The sequence below is a fragment of the Ascidia mentula genome, chromosome 7 (assembly GCF_947561715.1).
Source record: "Ascidia mentula chromosome 7, kaAscMent1.1, whole genome shotgun sequence".
Classification (NCBI taxonomy): domain Eukaryota; kingdom Metazoa; phylum Chordata; class Ascidiacea; order Phlebobranchia; family Ascidiidae; genus Ascidia; species Ascidia mentula.
In genome coordinates this window covers 6,384,709-6,407,323 of record NC_138572.1, presented here as the reverse complement: position 1 = coordinate 6,407,323, position 22,615 = coordinate 6,384,709, and the positions used below count along the sequence as shown (strand labels likewise).

The following is a 22,615-nucleotide window of genomic DNA, read 5'->3' as shown; positions in this document are numbered from 1 at the left end:
TCGTCATGGACTTTTGCTGTGCAAGTATTATCCCAGTCTTACGTCTGGCCGATTGTGTAATTCCTTTCCTGTTACGAGGTGGCTACGTGAATGTGCAGTGTTTGTTCCAGAGTGTTCTAGAAAGACGTTTTAGTGCAGTGTTTTCCAAACTTTTTTCGTCCGCAGAAAAAGGTTATTAAAGGTGACAAAGAACCCCTAAAAACGTCAAGTAAACATGATCGGATTTTCACACAAGTTGTATCGTCGTTTCTTTTCATTTTGGCTTCATTCTCATATGTCTGTTGTTAAAACTCTTAATATAGGCTATTCAGCAGATTTTTGCATCAAACTACATCTACGATGGATCTCACAGGGCATTCATTTTGGTTAAGAAACTACCGAGTTTCGCGAAAGCCTATTTAAAATCGCACCATTTTTATGTTATTTTCTGACCGAACGTATTATCTACGTAAAAAAGTTCAACGTTAATTGCTAAAAAAAATATATTGATAAATGGAAAACTAAAAGATTTTGCATTTATTGCAGTGTAAAAACTGTAATCTAACGAAAGTTTCAGATGTCTTGGTAAATATTGTCATTGGCACAGGTGCATAGGTAGTGTATAGGTATTTGATGGCAGCACAAGGGTGATAGGCCTATTTAAAAACAGAGGGCAACGAAAGAGCAACCACAGAATGAATCTAAATGTTTTCAAGTTTTTCTTATCGGTGATCTTTGGATCATCATTTGTTATATCTAATGCAGTACAAGGTAAGCAATTGTTCCAATCTTGATTGTTTGTGTGTTAATTTAGTATTTCTATTCCATAAAAATGCATTAAAGAGGCAGGATGCGTTCATAGCAATATTTCAATAGTTGGTCGAATCAGAACATCTTGCAAGTTACAACTGATAAGTTTTTTTTCTAACTTATAAAATTAACACAAAAAGGTTCCAATAGCAATACCATTCACTCATTTCGGCCTGGTAGCGTCAGTAATTTGCAGGCGTAGACAGTGGCAATATATATGACACCGTTGGGACCATTGTGATTGTGTTCAGATTTGTAGGCCGATGTCATCAGTGGGTAACAGTAATTTTTCATTTCAGAAACTACTTCTGCTGAAGAATTGACCAATGTGACAATATGTAAGTACTAAAATATGGGTCAATAATTTCTATACAACCGCAGAAACCAAAAGCAGTTTCAATCACACTATACTACATATTCCGGTTGCGTAATGTTCATACCGGTTTTTGGTGCTCCGTTAGCGTTAGCGTTACCGTCACGTTTGTTACAGTTTCACTGTTTAGACGCATACGTTAATTTTGTGTGAGAGCGCCTAGTCTTTTGGTTGTATGTTTCTCTGTTGTTAACTTACAGACTGATTGTATATAGTATATCAACTTATAGCCTACCAAACTTTTGACACAATTTAAAGTTTGAAGGTGTTATGACTAAACAATTACCGGGACATCAATAAGGGCGACATAAAACATGTGCAAAATGCAGATACATCGACGGCAACCAACACAAGTTTTTTGTCGGACACCACAGCGCAAAGTCTAGATTATGCAACCTTCGGCAACGTATACGAGACCTCGTCTAGCGCCAACCTGACGGAATTAGCTTTGATGCCAGAGGATACAACAGTTACATATGTTGAACAAACTACTGATGTTTCGATGGTGTCAAACGAAGCAAGCGGTTCGAATGAGGAGACTACATACAGTCAAATGACGACTGACTTTCCTTTGGGTACGACTGCTGAAGGTCCGAATGACCGTAATGCGATAGGAGTGACTGAAGAAGGTGCCGGAGATCTGACGACAGACTCTGTAACAGACTTTACCGCGCCGGAGTCTTCGTTTGCGATAACTGATTTCACAACAGACATTGAAACGGGAACTGTCGCACAAACAACTAATATGATGATGTCACAAGAAATTAGCACTGCATCCCCAGAGGTTGCGACAACCAATATACATGAAACATATCCGACAGTTAGTGATACAGCGGCCACTACACTTGACTCCATATCCACCTCAGCGGAATTGTCCACGGTTTCGGACCAAATCACTCAATCCTCAACGATGTCTGAGGCCGCCGGTAATACTCCTGCCGGGTCGGTCTTGGTATCAACAAATATGCAAACAGAGCAGGGAATTACAACGGAACATACTCAGAATGTTCAAGTTTCTTCTACACATGGTATGACTGATACATCTGTTTCCACAGTCCAAGTTGAACAATTCTCTGCAGAAAATGCAACAACGTCGCCTCAAATTACAGAAATTGCAACAGCCCCAAAGGAAACAACTACACGTGGTGACCCTGCAACTGAAATTTCATCAACTTCTGTCGTTTCTACTGAAACATTTTCCACTGAGATTATGACCTTTGAACAGTCTTCCACTGGTGCCACAAATCAACCAAACACTCCCACATCATCATCATCACCAACGAACAATCCATCGGCGGCATTCGCGTCAACAGAAAGCTTGGCGGATACATCCACAAACTCAGTTTTCATTACGGAGACGTCATCTACAGACACAATGACAGCAGGCGCAACAAGCAGTTCCACCACCGGAATCGCATTTACAGAAGGACAAATGTCGACCTCTCAGTACGTCACGACCGATGAAGCATCAAATTATCCAACTAGTTCCTCAATGGCGCAGGGCACAATGACCTCAGCACAAAGCTCAACATCAGCAGAGTCGGTTTCGAATATGATTTTAACATCTTCAGTTCCAAACCTAGTGCAGCTTATCAATAACGCGACATCATCTGAAATTGTGACAAGTTCATCTGACATGGCTACAGCCACACATGCCCCAACAACAGAATTGACACAATCTGTCTCTGCAGAATCAACAGCAGAGAGTTCAACTGGTGCTTCTGTGGCAGCAATCAGTAGTGAAACGACCGGTATTATTTCAGGCACAGTAATAGAGGCCACGGAAAACACCATGTACTCAACATCAACTTCAGGTTCCGTAATAGCGACGGTATCTGAAATGACTGTTGGATCTTCTCAGACAGTTGAAGAAACAACAATGGCAACATTTACGGATACCAGTGGCGATACAACAGATCGACCAGTTGGTTTTGGCGTTGAAAACAACACAGCTGGTGCGACATCAGATGCACAAACCTACACAGCAGCAGTTGAGGGAGCATCTACAACTGCGTCGTTAGGTGCTGTTACAACCGCCACAGAGAGCACAATGTACTCCACTTCAACAACGTCATTTGCAAGTAACACAGCTGCTTCAATATCTGACGAAACTGTCGGATCTGCTGACACGGCTTCAACAACTACGTCAATAACACCGACAATCGCAACAATATTTATGTCAGCTACAGACACATTGACAGGCGAGACAAGCGGTTCCAACGCGGATACATCACCCTCTGCAATCTTGACAACAGAAAAACAAATGTCCACCTCTCTGTACGTATCGACAGGCTCTGGTTCAAGCGCGGATACATCACCGGCTTCTGCAACAACGCAAGATGTCGCACCACTAAACTTCGACGCGACAAGCACAGTATCTACCACTGAAAACGCAACTCCAACTAGCATTGTTACCACGACTAAATCGCCATCAACAACCTACTACCCAACAACAACATCAACCGAAGTAACAACCGGAGAAATCACAGTTGCAACCGAGCCTTTTGAAACTGTTCCAAATATGTCGATGACAACAGCCACAGGAAGAAGTTACGCTGCAGTAACAACCAAAAATACAGATACTACAACTGGGGAACTTTCGACCATTGGAACAGACACAACATCAGAAACAATGGCAACAGGTGCCGCTGTCACCATGGCCACGGAAAGCACTATGTACTCCACTTCAGCCACGCCCTCTGCAAGTAACCTAGTTGCCTTAACATCTGAAATGACTGCCGGGTCTTCTGAGACGGCTTCAGCAACTATTCCAGTTACTTCACCAGATGCAACATCGATGGCAACAGCAAGCGAAACCAGTACCGGCGTAACACAACATCCAGTTGTTTTTATTGGTGTAAATACCACAGCTGATTCAGCATCAGAGCCCACGGCCACTGTTTCGGAAGAACAAACCCACACATCGGAATTTATGTCGTCTAATTCAGCAACAACTGTCACAGAAAGCATCGTGTCCTCCACATCAGTAATTCCAGTCACAAGTAACTCAGTCGCCTCAACATCTGAAATGACTGCCGGTTCTTCTGAGACGGTTTCACCAACTACGTCGAAAATTGCAACAGCGGTTACGTCAGGTACAGACGCATCTGTCGGAGGAACATCAAATTACGCCCTTAGTTCCTCAATGGTCCAGAACACAATGTCAACATTACCTGAGTCGGCTGCGACGTCTTCAGTAACAAACCAGGCTCCATATATTATCGATGTGACGTCGCAAATAGTTGAAACTGAGCCTTCTGAAACTGTTCCAGATATGTCGATGACAACAGCCACAGAAAGTAGTTACGCTGCAGTAACAACAAAAAATACAGATACTACAACTGGGGAACTATTAACCGTTGGTACAGTCACAACACCCGAAACCATGGTCACAGGCACAGAGGAAACAGGTGCAGCTGTGTTGTCCGTCACCATGGCCACGGAAAGCACTGTGTACTCCACTTCAGCCACACCCTCTGCAAGTAACCCAGTTGCCTTAACATCTGAAATGACTGCCGGGTCTTCTGAGACGGTTTCAGCAACTATTCCAGTTACTTTAACAGATGCAACAGCAAGCGAAACCAGTACCGGCGTAACACAACATCCACTTGTTTTTATTGGAGGTAATACCACAGCTGGTTCACCATCAGAGCCCACGGCCACTGTTTCGGAAGAACAAACCCATACCTCGGGGTTTATGTCGCTTGCCACAGAAAGTACCATGTACTCCACATCAGCAATGCCAGCCGCAAGTAACTCAGTTGTAGCGACGACAGTCACAGAGGGGGCAGTTGCAACAGCGGGTAGCACTTCGGAGATCACGTCGCAAGCGGCAGATATAACAGCAAGTGAAGAAATAACCACCACGGCAACCAGTGCCGCGTCAACGGCAGTAAAAGCCACCACCGCTGGGACTACAGCTACACTGTTATCGACATCTCAAGTTTTTAGCTCCACCTCTGCCCCAGCTACCGAGTCTACGGCTTTGCAAACTACACAGGTCCCAACAGTTACGGTATCGAGGTTTGAAACACTTTCGACTGATGCTGAAACCGAATCAGAAGTGATGGAAACCGAAGCCACTACAGATATGTTTGAAGAATATACAAGTGAATCGGTAAACAGCACTGCTGCAGTGACGATCGACAACAACGCGACAACAGCAGTGGTGGTAGTCACATCTTGCTCCAAACACATGCACAACGATAAAACCACATTCCCAGATACTACGATCGGAAACGCCGCTCTAAGTGTGGAAAAATGCCCGGATGGTGAGCACAAACAATTCATCGCAAGTAATTTTATTAAACATCAATTTGTGTTCAAGGGCGAGCCACTGCATCTGCTTTCTGTGGCGCAGGAGGAATATGGAGGGACTTTCTGGTTATATCTTGCAACGCAACGGTTTCAGATGTGTTGTCTTCACTGGTAAGTAAATTTCTAACAATGTTTCGCAAAAAATATGACGATTTATGAACATTACTCACAGTTTTGTAAATCTTTAGGACAAATAATGAAGCCCACAGGCGGAAGCGAAATCATTTGCAAACGTTGCGATCGTAACTACAAAAATACTGTCGGTAGAAACGATCATAACATTTGCAAATAAATTTCGCATCAGTTGCGTGTGGGCCAAATTCCCTCAGTATAAAAAAGTAACCTGCTAGATAAAAATTACCTTTGGTCTTTTCACGTAGGAAGGGGCAACTTTGTCCACTTCGGTTCGTACTGCCCTGATACTTACCTCGGCGTCAAATATAAGTGCAATAGACGTTGCAAACGTGACAGATTTGCTAAGCATGAAAGCAACAGGGGCAAACGTGGTAAGTGTAATTTCCAATAAGTGCTTTACACGCGGTAAAACATGTCACTTTGGAACAGACAAACGAAGCAGACGTAGCGGTAGTGGCAGCAGTATTCACAAACCTTGCACCCGCCTTCAAAGCGTCTCCAACAAACGGGGCCGTCGGACGGCTTTTGGGTGTTGTTGAAACGATGGCCTTCAAACAGAATGTTACAACCAGTAAGTAGATGAACATTCCCAAGGAGCTCCTCTTTTTCCTCGTCACGTAGTGGGCGCTGCTACAGTTTTTGGGGAAAAGTAAATGATAACCTATTTGGGGCGGGTGATTGGCAGCATTAACCAAGCGCCCGACCCGTATACGAAGAATAAAACCTGATCGGGTTTCGTGCCCATGACATCCTGGGTTCAAATCCCGGTGTGGTCAAAAAAAAAAAAAAAAATTTGGGGATTTGAACTCAAGGCATCCTGGGCACGAATCCTGATCTGGTTTTCTTCGAGATCAAAAATTAAAAAAAATGATATAAAATTTTAGGAACCAGCTAATGACGCACTTAAGATTCCCATATTTGTGATATATAATAATTATATACTGTTGTGTTTCATTCGACAAAATTGAAGTATGCAAAAGCCATATGATTGTCAATTAAGGCAAATAAATTTTTCTACCTATGCAGAAACCACGATAAAAACATACGGCGGTGTCACTATTAGCGTGGCGCAACAACCCAGACCGGCAACGGGGAGACTGGACGTTACAGTTCCACCTCCTGCTAGTACAAATACAGACTACGTTTCAAGCATTACCATACCGCAGAATGCTTTGCCCGGTGGTACGGGAACAATCGTTAAAACTGTCGTTATTCTACTCACGGACAAAACTATCTTTCCACCAAACCCGACTGGTGGCACTGAAACTCTTACAGGTAAAAACCGTTTTCATGTTACAGCAGGCGTCTATGGAGGTTTTTAAGAACGAGTAATAAATTAGTATTTCCTATTCTGTTACTGTAGTAATTTATAGAGGATTTTTGTGGGAGTAGTCAACATAGTATGACGTGTTGCTTCATTGTTGAAACAGGGCCAGTTGCGTCGATAAGCGTTGGTTCACCATCTTCACAATCTACTGTAACAAACCTCACTACGCCAATTGAAATTACTTGGAACATTGCAAATCAGGTCACAGGACAGCGAAATGCTCTCAAACAAGTAAGAAAATGACCGAAGGCAGTGCAAGACTTTAACTATTTTAAAAAAATTTGTGAAAAACTAGTGTTTGCATATGTGGCTTTGTGTGGACCAAAAACATTTACGTAAACATTCTGAATTCCAGAATATACTTTTCATTTGTCATTGTGTTTAAATACTCCCAGCTGTAAGTTATGGCCTTTTCAAAAAACAGTCAATGTAAATTATTTTTTTTGTATCGCATTGTGTTCATTTACACCTGACGAAGCGAGGGAAAATCGCGAAAGCTAGTGTACTGTTTTCATTACAAAAGTCAGTCTTTTACAAAAGAGTGCCAATCAAGAGAATTTAGCTTGTACACATATATAGACTGATACGGCACGTTTATTAATTTGTAAATTATTAGCATTGACATAAAGCTTTAATTACTCACATCTCCAAAAACGAGAACAATTTGTTTTAGCCTTCGAAGCCCATGAACGTACAAACGGTGTGCGCGTACCTCGATCCGGCAAGCAATGGATTTTCACAGTCAGGAGTCCAACCGTCCCCAGGAAGTGCAATATCCACAAAACAAACTTGCCAAACCAACCATCTAACATCCTTTGTTCTATTCACAAAGGTAAACGGCGAGAAGTTACAATTTGTAGCTTTAATCTAGAAACACGCCGAGGCGCATGGTTAGTTTTTTACAGAAGGTCATAAACAAAGATAATTAAACCAAATGTATTTTGTTTTCAAAAAATATTAAAAACAAACAGTAATGGAAAACTAAAGCACACAAATAGGACTTAAATAAGATGTTTTTTACATCATTTTATTGTTGTGTTTACCATGAAGGAAAATATATATTTCTAACTACAACCAGGCTGATCCTGTTGTTAAAACCTAGTTATACTTTGTGTGCATATTGCCATTATGTAAGTAACAGTGATCGCTAGGTCAGCATCTACAGTCTATGGTTGAGATCCCAATTTTTCAATATTTGAAGTCCTTTTTGGGAAACAAGGGTTATCTCGTACTATTCGTACATATAGTAAACAATGACCCGTACAAAAATACTTGACAATTTTAGATAAGTTTTCCGCCCATACCACCCACAAGCAGTGCAATAGCCGGATCCGCAATCGCTATGGTCTCGTTCTTGGTGGTTGCTCTGGCGCATATATCTTTCAGGTATATTTGTTGTTTCATTCTTAAGCAGCGTTTACCAAACTTTCTGCGGGCTGCAAGCAAAAAGAACGACCCAATGAATTACATATTTAAATCAAAACAATGTCAATGTAATCCTTGCAATATACGAGTTCTGACGACATCTGGGTTGTTCGTATTCGATAACTTAGTTAGCATTTCCCGTGTGTTGTGTCTTGGTGTTTGTTGGCCCAGTATTGTACGTATAAGTTAACGGTAACACCCGCGTAACATTGTATAGGTGCTTGTTTATAGTCAACGTCATATTTACAATTAAACTGAATGCTCATTACTACTGAGTCATCCCTATGTATATGAAACAAACAACACCGAACATCATGATTCCGTCAGACATGATTATCGTCATACTGAGTTTATATCTTGTTAATTGACACATAGATATTCAATTTGACACTAATGTTAGTAATTTTAAACACGCAGTGGTATCATATGTGCGGAAATTTATGCCATTAAACACAAAACAATGACGTCGCATTTTTGTTTGAATAGGCGAATACGTCGCGATCCGATGTCTCACCTTATACTGCAAATATCTGTTGCCGCTACCATAGCGTTCATGCTCCATCTAGTGGCAGAAACAACGTGGGCAAAGTTGACACGACCTTCCTGTCTGACAGTGGCGATACTGCATTACTTCTTTCTTCTTTTGACCTTTGGTTGGCTGGCTTTTGCCGCATTTGCCGCCTACCGTAATATCGAATGGCCGTTAAACTGGATTCTCTTGTTCTCGCATTGCGAGCAGGACCGAAGAAATGCAGCAATGCGAAAGTGAGTACCTTGTATAGGATATAGTATGTGATTAAATATAGCGGAGGTCGGGTTTTTTACTTTTACTCACTATCAAAGTTGGTATGTACTGGTTAACCTTTAAACTGACATAAGTTTAAATTTTACAAAAGACAAAGTGGTCTGTGTGGAGCAGTGGGTGTAAATGTGAACAAGTTACATGTATGTACGTAAATACGTTAAAAGCTGCCATGTACATAGCCAACTTACGTTGACAAGGGAGCAAGACTGCCACACAATACGTTACAGGAAAGGGAAACGCAACAGCGATATATATTAATAGTTTTACGCTTATGTACATCGTGTACTACGTCACGTAATATTATATACGCGGTTACATAAGAAAATTACGCATACAATTGGTCGGAATCATTAGTCATAATAGGGCCAAACTTAACAATTAAGTGAACAACCGTCAATTAGGTAATTGTGTTGTCATAAGTTATGGCCATCAAACCACAACAACAGGACTTTATTAACTAAAGCCTATCAACACCAAGGGAAATATTGTTTTATGAGCAACTGCTTTAAAATCCACAGATTCTCATTAGTGGTGTATCCGACTTGTATTGTGATTACAGCGATTGTCATGGGTCTTATGCTGACTTACGAAAGCGAGACAACAACCGGTAAGTTTACTGGCATTATACTGTACTGTAAGGGTGCATTGAATAATGCTTCAAGACGTAATCGCATACATTTTCAGTGGCTGGAACAACAGTGTTCCATGCAAATATATTCGCCGGACAGGAATCATGTCTTATGCAAGGACCTGCCCTATACTATGGATTTGCCATTCCAGCCGGTTTGATGTTCGTTGTCACGCTTCTGGCATCTGGTTATGCCACCAAAGAGGTGACTGCCAACAGGAATAAGAAAGAGGTAACAAATATGTACTGCTGATAGTGTTTTACAGAGAAAAGAATGTTTCTTGTCCGAACGTAATGTGGCCACTTTATGAAACGATCATAATACATGTCATGTCAGGCATTTTAGCAATATATGTGAAATCCTGTTACAGCGGTAGCATGATATATACGTTCCTCCATAACCCTAATTTCACTTTGTGGCAAAATGGGTTTAAACCAATTTTACAACAATCTTTTGTTTTAAATAGATCCTTTTTCAAGGCTACATGACTCAATTTAAAGAGTCGAAACACCTCGCCGAGCATCTTCTGGTTCTTCTGATCTTGTTTACATTTACGTGGGCGATTGCAAGCGCCAGGCTTGTTTCAGACCAGTGGGGAATTACGTATTACGCCACACTGGATCACATTTATGCAGCATGTGCTATCGTGCTGGTAAGGTTACGACTGTTTGTTGTGTTTGTATGAGTTAGGTGGGATATGGTTTCGATACGCCCGAGTCTAAACACCAATTACTGTATTTACTCGTTTACATATAAGCGGGTCATTTGAATAAAAAAAACAGCGTTAATCCGACATGTGGTAAAAAAAGCTCACCTGCCACCTTCTCTTTGCATTTCTTGAACCGTGAAGTGGTAAATGTTTCTAGAAAACAGCCTAGAAACAAAAGGAATTCACTATAGTAATATAAGTATGGGTTTAATGTACATACTATACAACAAATACACAACCAAATCCAAAATTTTCGCAAGTATAATAGTGTCAAACGAAGCCTGTAGCATTTAGGATAATTCCGGTAATTCTATTAATCTGGCATTAAAAACACAATATGTTTCAGGGCGTGGTTTCAGTACTGATCTTCTGCTACCGAGCTTCACACGTGCGTGTGGTCTTGAGACGCGCCTTCTACGACGTATTCTCCTCTCAGGCACGTTACGCTCTTCCAAACCCCAACCAGGATGGCACTTATGTGGGAAACATGATTTCGTACAACGAGCACGATCGTGTGAAAATTGAACTAAGGCAAGCTAGAACGCAGGGAGTTCGGCCTATCAGTACTGAAGGCCACCTTCCAGTCGAAACAAGTTTGGCCGGTCCATCAACAGCGCCTGCTCCCGACGAAAGACCAAACTCGCCGGGAAAAATGTACGATACCAGTGATGCGGTAGCGAAGGGAGATCTGGAATTGACCAAGGGAAGGATAGGGTTGGTGGGATACAAACGAACCGAAGAAGAGGAAAATGCAACTTATCTTCAGTAAGCTGTGAGACATTTTTATACTGCAGTTCCATGGAAACTGAAGTATGAAACCCTATATTTTTGCTATGATTGTGTAAGTATTGCCGGGTCCAAAAAAATCAAGTGATGGCAGAAAAATTATGTAGATGCTGATTTGCTTTTATTCTGTATTGCGCGCACTTAACTTACTTTTTCTGTATAAACTTATAATAACAAAAAAAATTTTTGACAAATATATTCTTTTTTTACTTGATGTCAATTTGAAAAATTGACAATTGGTTATGAAACCACAGTGTACTTTCAACCACAAGTATTTAACTGTTGTATATCAAATATAACATTAGTAATTAAAACTGTGTTTTATACACCACATCTGGTTGTACTGATCTCCTACTAAGGACATTCGTCAGATTGCAACAAAAGCTTATTGGCATTTTTTTAAATCTTAGGTATAGTGAACACTTCCTATACCAATATCACGACAACAGGGTACATTAGTTTTGTGATGTACTTAATAACCAAAACACTATGTGAAACATGATAAAAAGAAAATGACAATACGATGAGATACGAAATGCAAGTGGCACATACAGTTGGGCTGAACATAAACAAAGATGAAAAGTGGAGTTTAAAAGCACTTGGCACATAAATAAGATATAAACAGTATGTATCACTTTACATTTACGTGATTATTGTAATTTTCAATTTGTCAAATACTAAATTCTTATTGAATAGACATGGTATTTAGTTTTTAGCTTTTTCCGCAAACAGTACAAAGTTATGCCACAACACCAAGTTAGAAAGGGAACTCTATACACTTTTTTGGAAACAGTGATATTACCAAGTCGCCAGTATTGAACAGAACTAAGACAACGAAGAATAGAACATTTTGCAACATTTGCCACATTTAACAATTATTACAACACTTAGATGTGTCAAGAAAGAAAAAAATATAAATAGGATCGAAGTACTGCTTTCCTTGTCGGACAGTTCACTTGCACATAGTTAAAATTCCAGAAAACTGGAAAGCATGATATCTGAAGCAAGACTTTCCGCAAAACCATTCATGCCTCCTGAGAATCGTATTAGGGTTTCAGACTGCCTTCTTGTACAAGGAGTTTCATACACGGTGGAAGGTATCCGCAAAATATGGGGGCATGATCCGGACCTTCGAACTTTGCTACTTAGTGCACCTGAAAAAAAATGAGTGGTGTTTCCATGTTGTAAATACCGGTTTGACAGAAAGTGCATAAATTAATTTCTGAATGGGAGTTTTAATGCACAAGATCATTTGTTATGTTCATAAGCAACTTATTAGCTTTATGTACGCATGTAGTTTACCTATGTCAGCAGGACCAAACATATCAGGAATTCTGGGTTCTTCTGCAAGATGTGATAAAGAGTACAAAAGCTGGTCAGCAAATTGATACAATCCCTTTTTCCATGTGCTTTCATCAATTGCAGACTTTGGTGTCAGTGCTTCACTATAAAACATACTGAAAGACTCAACTTGTTGCACCATGATTCATAACCAAAAATTAGGCCTTTCATACCTTGATGTATCACAGCTATCCCTTCTGTTGACTGTTAAAAAACTAGAGTTCGATGAATCAGAGTTACTGTTTTTTGACTTATTCTGCAGAGAAACAAAACCTTTCAAAATAACGTGATGTACTCAAACCGATAAGCACAGATCAATGTACAATTTTTTGAACTGATTATTAATGTTGTGTAGAAATTATTTGATCTATAATCAACAAGCAATTACCTGGTCCTCATTGTTGGTTTCATCACACTTATGTAAAGTCAAGGACATATATTCTCTTTCATCACCATGCAAAATGCTTGATCTAAAAAAGATTGTTTGTTAACTATATCATATAAATTTCCATGTTTGTGGCAAAATATACTAACCTCAAGCTTGAATCATCATATACTTCATTCCAGACATTGGAACAAAGATTTTCTGAAAACCTTTGAAATCTTAGGTCAGGGGGTTTTGATACTGATTGCTGATAACAGCTTTCACAAAACAGGTTTCTTATTATTTTCTCAGCAACAATAACTGCATTTTGTGTACATGGGTCAGTGGTGTAAGATAAACGTAAATCTTTTAGGCTGTCACCCAACACAAGTTTGCTTAGATCTTCAGAATACTGAGTAACATTTTTCACATGGGTATTGTGCGCCACAGCTTCATTGACAGAAGTACGTAAAATGTCTTTACTTTTTTTTGTAGCATAATCTTTGACAACATCAAAACATTCAACTGTCGGTTGAATGTGTAAAGTAATAAATTCTTCACAAAATCTTTCAATCATTGACAACCGCCGTTGCTCTTCACATGTGAACTTTATTGCATCGTCCAACAATTTTTTTGACATATCTTCACCAAATTTCTTTTTGGCCTCAACACGTACTAAGTACTGCTGAATTATCTTTTCCTGAGATTTCTTAAATGCACTAGATAACACACCATTGGCAAATTCTTCAACCTGGCTAAGTTCAAGAGGATTTCTTACATTAACAAAAAGACAATCCACTATGCGATCTACATATTTCAATGTAGCATCATCACAGACTTCTTGAATGTCCACAGAATCTTTGATAATCTCATGGATTTCTTCAATTTGAGAAGCAAATCGAACTTGTCTGTGACTGTTGGAGTGTTCTCTCTTGTACAGTGGGCCTAAAATCTCCTTTACAACTTGAAATACGAACGGTTCGTACATCTTCTTCGCGCCGTTGTTTGCTTAGTCAACAAGTGTCAGCCTACTTTCGTTGAAAATTCCAAGTTAGTAGTCGTCACTCAGAGAAGAACTGCGTCATTGTTTTCTGCGAGCGTGCAGTTGACTTTGCCTAGGGCGGTGCTGCCTGCTTGTTTTAACCAACGATATCAGACGCGCACAGCGTACGCCTACCTACACACTCATAAATTACTCTTCAGCATATCTGACGTCACGCTTGGTCTCCTGTTACAACGGACACATACAAACACAAGTGAAACTCGTACACTAAAGTTTATTTTATCTCAAGTTCTTATGCACGTGCAACTTTGTTCGTTTATTTTTTACCCATTTCCATCAAACGGTTATCAACGCAATATTAGTTTTTGTTATATGCTAAACCAGTGGGTCGCGAAGCATTTCTAAATGTTACAGTTTTCTATTAGTTCACGAAATTATTGCGTTATCATTATGTAACATTTATGCAACAATGTAACAAATACGTAACAATTAGATGTGTTGTGTCGCATTATAACTATTTCAGTACGTATGCCAGTAGTAAAGATGCAGGTTTTATGTCATTGTGGGTCGCACAATAAAACTTGCATTAAAAGTGGGTCGCGAACTGAAAAAGGTTGGGAAGTACTGTGTTAAACGATATCGGGAATCATTGCCCAATCTACCCTCATCGCTACATTTCCACGTTTTGCTTTAAGTTTAAAGGCTGCATTTGTACTTATTGAAAATAGGCTTTATTTCAGTGGTTCTCAACGTATTTGTAATCGACCTATTTGGTTCCTGGCCGAAGTTTGAAACATGATTACAACAAAACACTTTCAGCAAATACCGTAAACACAATTTTAATCCAGGAGAGGGAAAATATGCGTATATTCCATAGTGCAGACTTGTAAAGGTAGATTTTAATTATTGCAAACAATTTTATTATGTCACATACCTTCTTAAAGGATCCGTAAGGAGCTCGCGTGCCACAGGTTGAGAACCACTGGTTTATTTCAAAGTGTGCACCATGTACGTAGGTTTTAGGAATTCCTAAAACAGATTTATTGCAAATATTCTGGTTTCAAAGTTGCACATTTATACAGCTTTTTTGTTTTGAAGTCAATTAATATAATATTTCACTTGTTAATAACATTTGATCTGATTCATAAAACAAAGATTCGAGGCAGTTTAATATCTTTACAAAATATATGAGGCTAGAAGACACGTTTGCTCATGAACAGTTCTGTTGTAAGCAAGGGTGGCTTAAAAACATAGCCTATATTAATCAGGACAAATATAAACGCGACCCTCCAAATATATACCCACCTTTAGAAAAGCATGTTTTGGAAATGATTGTCTCCCTTGTGTGCAGACGGTAATTCCAATGTAGGAAATTATCATATATTGATCCTTGATTGCATAACTTTTAGCAGACGACCTAAGATTGTGGCAAAAAAGAACAAACAGTTTGCCATGCGTTGTCCGAGACTATTATTTTCGATAACAAAGCTTTGAACAGGGGCATGAAAAATTAACGCTTCGGTGATTTCACGTTAAGCGTTGGGACAAAAACGAGAACTTTCGAAGAAAACTGTTTCGCTTGTGGCGTGTTGAGAAAACGTGACCGTTACAAACGTAGCGAAGGTTTTGAATGCCTTGACAACTTAAAGATAAGACGTATATGACGGTATATGCAAGCGTAACAGATGTATTAGTAAGGTTTTAACTAGCTCTTTATTTTTCGTGCCCAGTAGGAATATTACTTGCGTAAACTTAACCACGTGTTCATACAAACTGTCGTTTTGCTTTATTGTTGTTGCAACAACTTTCACAAAGCAGAACGTTAAATTGAAACTTGCCAAAACCAAAGTTTAACAGTTATTGAATAACTTTCCCCTGAAACTTACAAATATGTGGAATGTGTATTAAAAACTACATACATTTGTTTCTTTACTTGCAGGTTTACATTTTACTTGCTTTGTTTCTGAGCAATGGTAATGATGGAAAAACCAAGCCCCATTCAAGTTGGGCGCGAGTTTGTGCGCCAGTATTACACGCTGCTTAATAAAGCACCAGAATTGTTGCATAGGTAAATTTTCAACAAACTATGCAGTCTATATATCTACCAACACCAATTACAGACTAACATAATGTTGTTTTTTTAACAGCCCTTGATGTGATTTTATCGAAATTTTTGTGCAGATTTTACAGCATCAGCTCATCGTATGTACATGGGGGAAGATACTGTAATGGGGAACCTGAACAACCTGTCATCGGTCAAACTGTAAGTTAGCTGCAGTATCCGTGTATTGTGCAGCCATTAAAAAAATATCTTTTATTCCAAAAATTTGTGATATTCTGCGTAACTTACATTAAGCTAAATGCATCAATGAAAAACTTTCTGATTATGTGCAAAATTAACTTCGCCAAATAAATTATAATTTCCTGTGTAAATTACAAACTTTCCGTTTAGTGCAGCCAAGGATTATATTTAATTTAGTGTGGTGCTTTGCTTGCATGGAAAGAATCTTGGAATAATCTATATCCATTTTAATGAGAATTCTACAGTGAATATGCTTATTTTCTTTGTTCAGGAGATCCATCAAAAGATCAATTCTCTGAAGTTTCATGACTGTAGAACGAAGATTCGACAGGTGGATGCCCATTCGACTATTGGCAGTGGAGTGGTTGTTCAAGTCACTGGGGAGCTGTCCAATGAGGGAATGCCCTTGAGGCGCTTCATGCAAACATTCGTGTTGGCACCTCAGGTAAGTTCTACTCAGTTGCTCTTAATAGTTTGTTTATCAAATAACTAGCCTATAACACAACTAACAACTGTTGATTTTTGTTAACAACTAAACATATGTACCGCTAATAGTTGCCCCTTAATGTAGCTACTTAGATGAAAGCAAACAACATCTGTGGGGTGCAAGGATGAGAAAATAACCTTTTTATATTGCTTCTTCCCTAAATCAGAGTTGGGACATTTCATGTACATACAATTACATTTTCTTTACTTTCCAGGGCGACAATCCATACAAGTTTTATGTTCACAATGACATCTTCCGATACCAGGATGAAGTCTTCATGGATAGCTCTCCCAATGATCGCTCTGATGGAGAACAAGGTCAGTAATCGTATATTCAGTTGGACGGATTGTAGAAAAACATTGTTAAAATGTGATTCTTTTAGGCCTCCATGGGTTTGTTGTCCAGGGGGTGTTTTGTGAAACCTTATACCTAAGTTCCTCTTTTAGCAACAATAGATTTGCATTTTGGACAGAGCTGTAATGATCTTACCAAATATTAGTTCAGTCAAATTCAGTGTTTAACAAGTTCCTTGACCTTACAAGTATGTTTTTTGCTGAAATCTCACTTTTATACACCCTTTGGATTATGAGTTATATGCATGTTGTGAATGAACAAAATTTTATCCAGAATCTGAAGAGGAATTGGAGCCATCTCAACCACCACAAACCAACCTGGTTCCTGCATTTCAAGACAAGTACCAACCCCCAGCCAACCAAAACTTAGACGAGACCCAAAATCTTCATCAACCTCCTGTTATGACCAATGGCCTCGACCAAAGACTGGATGAAAACCAAACGGAACAGACAAAGTTAATTGAACCTGATGCTCAAGAGAATAATGCCCTCCGTCAATCCCCCACTCGATCCCTGACCCCGGAAATAAAACGAGAGGTAATATAAATTTTTCTCTGCTGCTGACATGATGATGTGTTTGTCAACTTTACTTAAAAGTCAGAGATGTAAATGGGTGGCAATGTAGCATCTCTGTCATACAATTTATGTGTAGCTTGAGAAGACTTGCAAGGTTTTGCTTCAATAAATAATGTATTGCAAATAAAGAAGCTTTGTGCACCTCCATTATGAACTGTAGTGGAGTTCATGTGGCCAAGAAAAACAAATAGAACGACAACTATATGTATATGGGTAATTTGTAATGAGATGGTATTAAATATTTATGTTTCTTATCAGTATTTGTTTCACATAACTTAATAAATGCATTGTTGCCATTACAACCATTGTGCGATATGACATTAGTTGTCCTTTGTTTTCCCTGCTATGATCTGGGTTTTTTTTGTGTCATTTGTCTGTCATTGACCCAATTTTCTTAGAAATGTCACAAAAAATAAAAGCCATTTTGGACACAATGTCCCAAAGGAAATTGGCTGGTAGATTATTCAAGTTGCTTACATTTTTGCGAACGAATGTGTTATAATGTAAATGACCAAAATAAATTGAAAATGTCCTAAATTTTTGCTGGCATTTCGGTCATTTGACAGAAATTTTTTAGTGAAAAAAAAAACCAGCCTATGAGTATAATGTAAAGTATATATATGCTATTTTGCAATTCAACACAACTGTTACTTGATTCTAGCCAACTCCAGCTCCTCCTGAGGATGAACTCTTGCCGGAACCCACAAAGGAACCAGAACCACTGAAAGAGGAAGAACTAGTGGAAACGAAACCAACTGCCCCAAAAGTCCTATCATGGGCTGATCGGGCATCGAAAAATACCCCAGCCCAGGCTAAAACTCAACAAGGAACTGTTGTAAAAGTTCACCAGGTTAGTGTGTTGTGAGGATGTTTCTTTGAAAAGGCATTTATGTGAAAATAGCTTTGGTAGCGGCATCACCTATTTTCCTTTTTTCTTAGTTTAGTTTGGTTCTGTTGTAGGTGTAGTTTGTAACAGATACCACAAAAATGCATGTCACAATTTTGCTTAATCACTAAAACATTGGCTGCACAAAACATGCAAATGTAACAATTATATATATGATTTGATTTTGTTTAATTGAAATATAAGGCAGCTGTGTTTGTGTTAGCCAACGGAGCCAACAGAACCAGTAGAAGCACCACCCAGAGCGCAGAGACAACAGAGACAAAACCAAAGAAATTTTCAAAGGGATGATGATCGTGGATATGGTGATAGGCCAGACCAACCTAGAAGATCTGGGCCTATCGGTGCCGGGCCAACTGGCCCACCTATGGGCCCAGGAGGTCGGGACCAAATGCCCATCCGGTACCCAGACCAACAGCAGATCTTTGTGGGAAACTTACCATATGATATAAGCGAAAAAGACCTGAATGATCATTTCTCAGGTGTGTATTTTTATGGCAATTCCTGAGCTAACAACCAAGTGAACATTTGTGCTCAGTTACTACTTGTGGAAGTTTGGCAATTTAGCCGACACTGATTAATGAGACATAATGGGGCGTCAGCAGCTCATTAAGAAAATTTTGCTGTGGAATTGAAAAAATGTGTTTAGTACGTCAATAACATAATTTTATTTTATGAAAACAGCAACTCAATGAATTTACAATGTGATACATGGTCTCAAAGTACTTATTTTTCACATATATATCTCCAGAATAGGTTCAAAAATCTTAAAGTCTGTTATTCAAGTATATACAGTAACCCAGCTAACATCCATTTGAAGCCAGTTGATGTATGGAAATGCATTTCTTAAAAATGTGCTGCATTTTTAACAGACTTTGGACATGTTTTGGAGGTGCGCATCAACCATTCCCATTCTAACAATCCAAGCTTTGGTTTTGTGATATTCGAGGAGCCAAAAGCTGTGGAACGTGTACTGGAAGTTATGGTAAGAAAGCACCTACCTTAGATACAATTTTAATGCATTGTAAGCATTCAATTTATGGAAATTCTCTTGTTGGCTGTTGCAGGACATGTATTTAAAGCTTTGTATGACATATATAGGTTTTTTATTAACATTCCATGCTCTGTAATCCTTCAGTAGCTTTTACATAAACCCCCCTAGTCCTGCAAATGTTTGATGTATAGCGCTGTTTACAACAAAGACAAACAAATAATTATTAGTGGTCAAAATGTATATATTAAACAAACATCCAGTAAGACAACTTGCGATTCTGATCTTTCTTTCAAAAAGAAAACCGTTTACAATTTAATGTGATTTTTTGGCATTACTTAAACAGTGCGTTTTCATCCGAAACAGAATGCGTAGTTTTATTGACGCTGCACAATATAAACAAGCCAGCGCCCACATCACGTAACACCACTCTATTTCCTGCAGCCCACACATTTCAAAGACAAGCACCGTATCAACATAGAGGAGAAAAAACAACGAAACGCTCGGGACAACAATCGGCGCACGGGAGGGGAACAGAGACGCGGAGGAGGCATGATGGGCGACGGACGGGGCGCACGCCGTGGTGGGGGCCCAATGGGCATGCGGCGGGACCGCCAAGGCTCTCGTGAGGCCCGGGATGGCGTGCCAAGACCTAACTACAATCAAGGACCCCGCCGGTGACCGCGTGGGCCTGGCATCCAACGATAAAATAACGTGTTTCTGTGATTTTTTTCAACTCCTACCCCCTGTTTCTCGAGTTTACGCGGCCCAGTTGCACGCGTCCGGTATTTCACAACAAATAGTAAAATCTTTTTCCTATACAATCCTCCCACTTAACAGATTAAATGCGTTCAGAGCGACTTTTTGAAGTAGCTGGCCTTCTCGATGTGTAAGTTCACATAACCGGACCGAGGTTGTTGAGCTTTTTAAGTTTTATTTATCACAGCAGTGGAGTTTTAGGTTCTTACCTGCGGCCTTAGTATCGCTGTCAACTCGTAATTAAATTAAATACTTTTAAATACAGCCAAGTATTAAATAAACATCTCTAAATCGTATTCCGCCTATACTTAACCAAGACGTTCGCTTCTTTACGTTATAACGACTACTATTTTCCTGTTTCAAAAAGCTCCTTAAGCCACGTTCAACTGAACGTTGCAATTCTTAAAACTTTGTGCGATAATCGCAAGCGAATTGTATTCCAACTGTTCAACCTTCGGCTTGCCCTGCGTTGTCCGTATAGTTCACGACCTTCATCCTTTTGTGCGCGTGTCATAACTTGGTGCGAACTGTGTCATTTCCCAATGCTTCGAAGCAAAGCGCCACCTACCGGCCCAACTTATGCAGCTTCGACTGCTTGGCACTGTAAACATATTTATTCAAGGCTCGAGGCTTGTTGTATTGTAACGAGCAAAGCGCCTACTTCGTCAAGGTTTTTTTTATAGCAATTCGACAGTTATGACCTGCGTTCTTAGAATGCGTAGAACGCAACCTGCTTTCATTTGTACAGTAACTGGCTTGAAGCCGTTCAATTTAAAAGCAAAAATGACATCTCGTGTTGCACAGTGTCCAGTCGACCTTTGTACATTTTGTACTTAACTTACTTTCGCGTTTTATGTTCGTCTCTCGTTCGAAACCCGGTTTAAAACATTCTGTGACGTTCTGCCCCAAACTGGTCGCGTATTTTCCAATATACGTTGTCGTTCCGCAAGTTTAAGTCGGAATTACATTTCTTTGGTAATAATCTATTGTGTTACACGTGTGAAAGCGGGGTTTCTTAATTACAGGGATCTATCTATGAAATATAGTAAAATGGGGGAAGCTGCTTGGATGGTACTAATATTGCACGGCGTATTTCTATTCAGAAAGTCGCAATTATCTGACAATAAAGCGGTTTCCACCATTATATACCATCCCTGTGGTAAACTGTTCTGTGGGCTTTCTGTCGCTGTCCGAGGAGCTGTGGCTTGACCTTCAGGAAGGGCAGCAAACCTTCGCGTAACCCGTAACCTCCTGTTGTTTTCACCACCCCTATGGTAAACGACTCCACACTGCCCAAACGCAGATTCATAAAAGCGATAATAGGACACCAACCCTACACGTGGTTGCACAAGGGATTAATTGCTTTATCTGTGGCGTAAATGGAACTATTAACGGAAATAATCGTCCCTTGTGCTTTGTTTCACAAAACGGGAACCTGCTAAACATATGTGAACCAATCTGCGCTGTAAAAATTGTTGTGATGTAATGACACGTAGGTACTACTGACTAAAATGGATCTACTAGCAAGAATGCGACTTAAAAGAAATGTAACTTACTGCTATGATAAGCGTTGAAAGAATTATGAGAAAAGGGAGAGCATGGTGTGCTGCAAGACGAAATTTAGCAAAAAAACGACTACGATGATATTAACTGAACTTCATATTGACATACTAGTACCAAATAAAATGGTTTAGTATAAGGGATGGAAAGCGCCAGTGTACTACATTCAAGTGCATATACTGTTAAGCTAAATCAATCCTGAAATAATAGCAACAACATTAACCCAGTGCTCACATATTTCTTGTTTAAGATTATGGATGCTGGAAACTGTCTCGATAATAAATCGCACATAAAATTTGGTTTGGGAACTTTTCAATAGCAATTAACTTAATCAGAAAGCTAAAATAACCGTTACAGTGTTGTACAGCCTTTGCCTACTTCGATAACCAGTCTATGGTCAAGTTATTGGCCATAAAAATAATGCATGGACAAGAATTGCACTGTATACGTGTAGAGCATTAATTATAGCATTTTTTTCAACCAAGGTGCTCTGCAATCGTCACTTGTTATGCGGCTTTGAACATTGCAAGATGAAACAAATGCAATCATTGAAATTTTGGATCCTGGTACCTTTTGCCATCGGTCTTATGACTGTCATGCAATTATTTTCCTATACTGTTCGCCGGGACTCCTTAGTTCGCAGACACAAGGAAAACGAATGCATCAGAGACATTGTGGAA

General features: G+C 39.6%; 3 protein-coding genes across 4 annotated transcripts; 2 read left to right on the top strand and 1 right to left on the bottom strand.

Annotated features, from left to right (window-relative positions):
- Window positions 1-613: 613 nt before the first annotated feature.
- On the top strand, window positions 614-11,556 carry LOC145908160 (uncharacterized). 2 transcript variants are annotated; one of them, XM_082995359.1, is made up of 16 exons: window positions 614-750; window positions 1,089-1,127; window positions 1,492-3,090; window positions 3,364-5,433; window positions 5,490-5,590; window positions 5,860-5,985; window positions 6,044-6,185; window positions 6,641-6,889; window positions 7,045-7,172; window positions 7,615-7,773; window positions 8,227-8,327; window positions 8,853-9,131; window positions 9,690-9,778; window positions 9,856-10,031; window positions 10,267-10,452; window positions 10,856-11,556. In XM_082995359.1, exons 1-16 carry the CDS (start codon window positions 675-677, stop codon window positions 11,276-11,278), a joined length of 5,943 nt encoding a protein of 1,980 aa, XP_082851485.1. In that variant the 5' UTR covers window positions 614-674; the 3' UTR covers window positions 11,279-11,556. The 2 variants fall into 2 exon arrangements, with proteins under 2 accessions (XP_082851485.1, XP_082851484.1); XM_082995358.1 differs by having other exon boundaries at window positions 1,492-5,433.
- Window positions 11,557-11,752: 196 nt separating this feature from the next.
- Window positions 11,753-14,176, bottom strand: LOC145908611 (uncharacterized). Its single transcript, XM_082995920.1, has 5 exons — window positions 13,171-14,176; window positions 13,025-13,106; window positions 12,810-12,892; window positions 12,598-12,740; window positions 11,753-12,449 (listed from the first exon to the last, which is right to left on the bottom strand). Exons 1-5 carry the CDS (start codon window positions 13,986-13,988, stop codon window positions 12,262-12,264), a joined length of 1,314 nt encoding a protein of 437 aa, XP_082852046.1. The 5' UTR covers window positions 13,989-14,176; the 3' UTR covers window positions 11,753-12,261.
- Window positions 14,177-15,940: 1,764 nt separating this feature from the next.
- LOC145908206 (ras GTPase-activating protein-binding protein 2-like) lies at window positions 15,941-21,396 on the top strand. The gene is made up of 9 exons (XM_082995430.1): window positions 15,941-16,071; window positions 16,185-16,266; window positions 16,577-16,750; window positions 17,007-17,109; window positions 17,420-17,682; window positions 18,383-18,571; window positions 18,831-19,107; window positions 19,498-19,610; window positions 20,061-21,396. The coding sequence occupies exons 1-9, from the start codon at window positions 15,974-15,976 to the stop codon at window positions 20,295-20,297; spliced, it is 1,536 nt and encodes a 511-aa protein (XP_082851556.1). The 5' UTR covers window positions 15,941-15,973; the 3' UTR covers window positions 20,298-21,396.
- Window positions 21,397-22,615: the final 1,219 nt, after the last annotated feature.

Coding starts and splice junctions, on each gene's coding strand:
- LOC145908160 (XM_082995358.1), top strand. CDS start 675: ATGAATCTAAATGTTTTCAAGTTTTTCTTATCGGTGATCTTTGGATCA. Junction 6,890..7,044: donor TGGCACTGAAACTCTTACAG/GTAAAAACCGTT, acceptor TTGTTGAAACAG/GGCCAGTTGCGTCGATAAGC. Junction 10,453..10,855: donor CAGCATGTGCTATCGTGCTG/GTAAGGTTACGA, acceptor AATATGTTTCAG/GGCGTGGTTTCAGTACTGAT.
- LOC145908611 (XM_082995920.1), bottom strand. CDS start 13,988: ATGTACGAACCGTTCGTATTTCAAGTTGTAAAGGAGATTTTAGGCCCA. Junction 12,893..13,024: donor AAACCAACAATGAGGACCAG/GTAATTGCTTGT, acceptor GTTTCTCTGCAG/AATAAGTCAAAAAACAGTAA. Junction 12,450..12,597: donor GTTTGGTCCTGCTGACATAG/GTAAACTACATG, acceptor ATTTTTTTTCAG/GTGCACTAAGTAGCAAAGTT.
- LOC145908206 (XM_082995430.1), top strand. CDS start 15,974: ATGGTAATGATGGAAAAACCAAGCCCCATTCAAGTTGGGCGCGAGTTT. Junction 17,683..18,382: donor CCCCGGAAATAAAACGAGAG/GTAATATAAATT, acceptor ACTTGATTCTAG/CCAACTCCAGCTCCTCCTGA. Junction 19,611..20,060: donor AACGTGTACTGGAAGTTATG/GTAAGAAAGCAC, acceptor TATTTCCTGCAG/CCCACACATTTCAAAGACAA.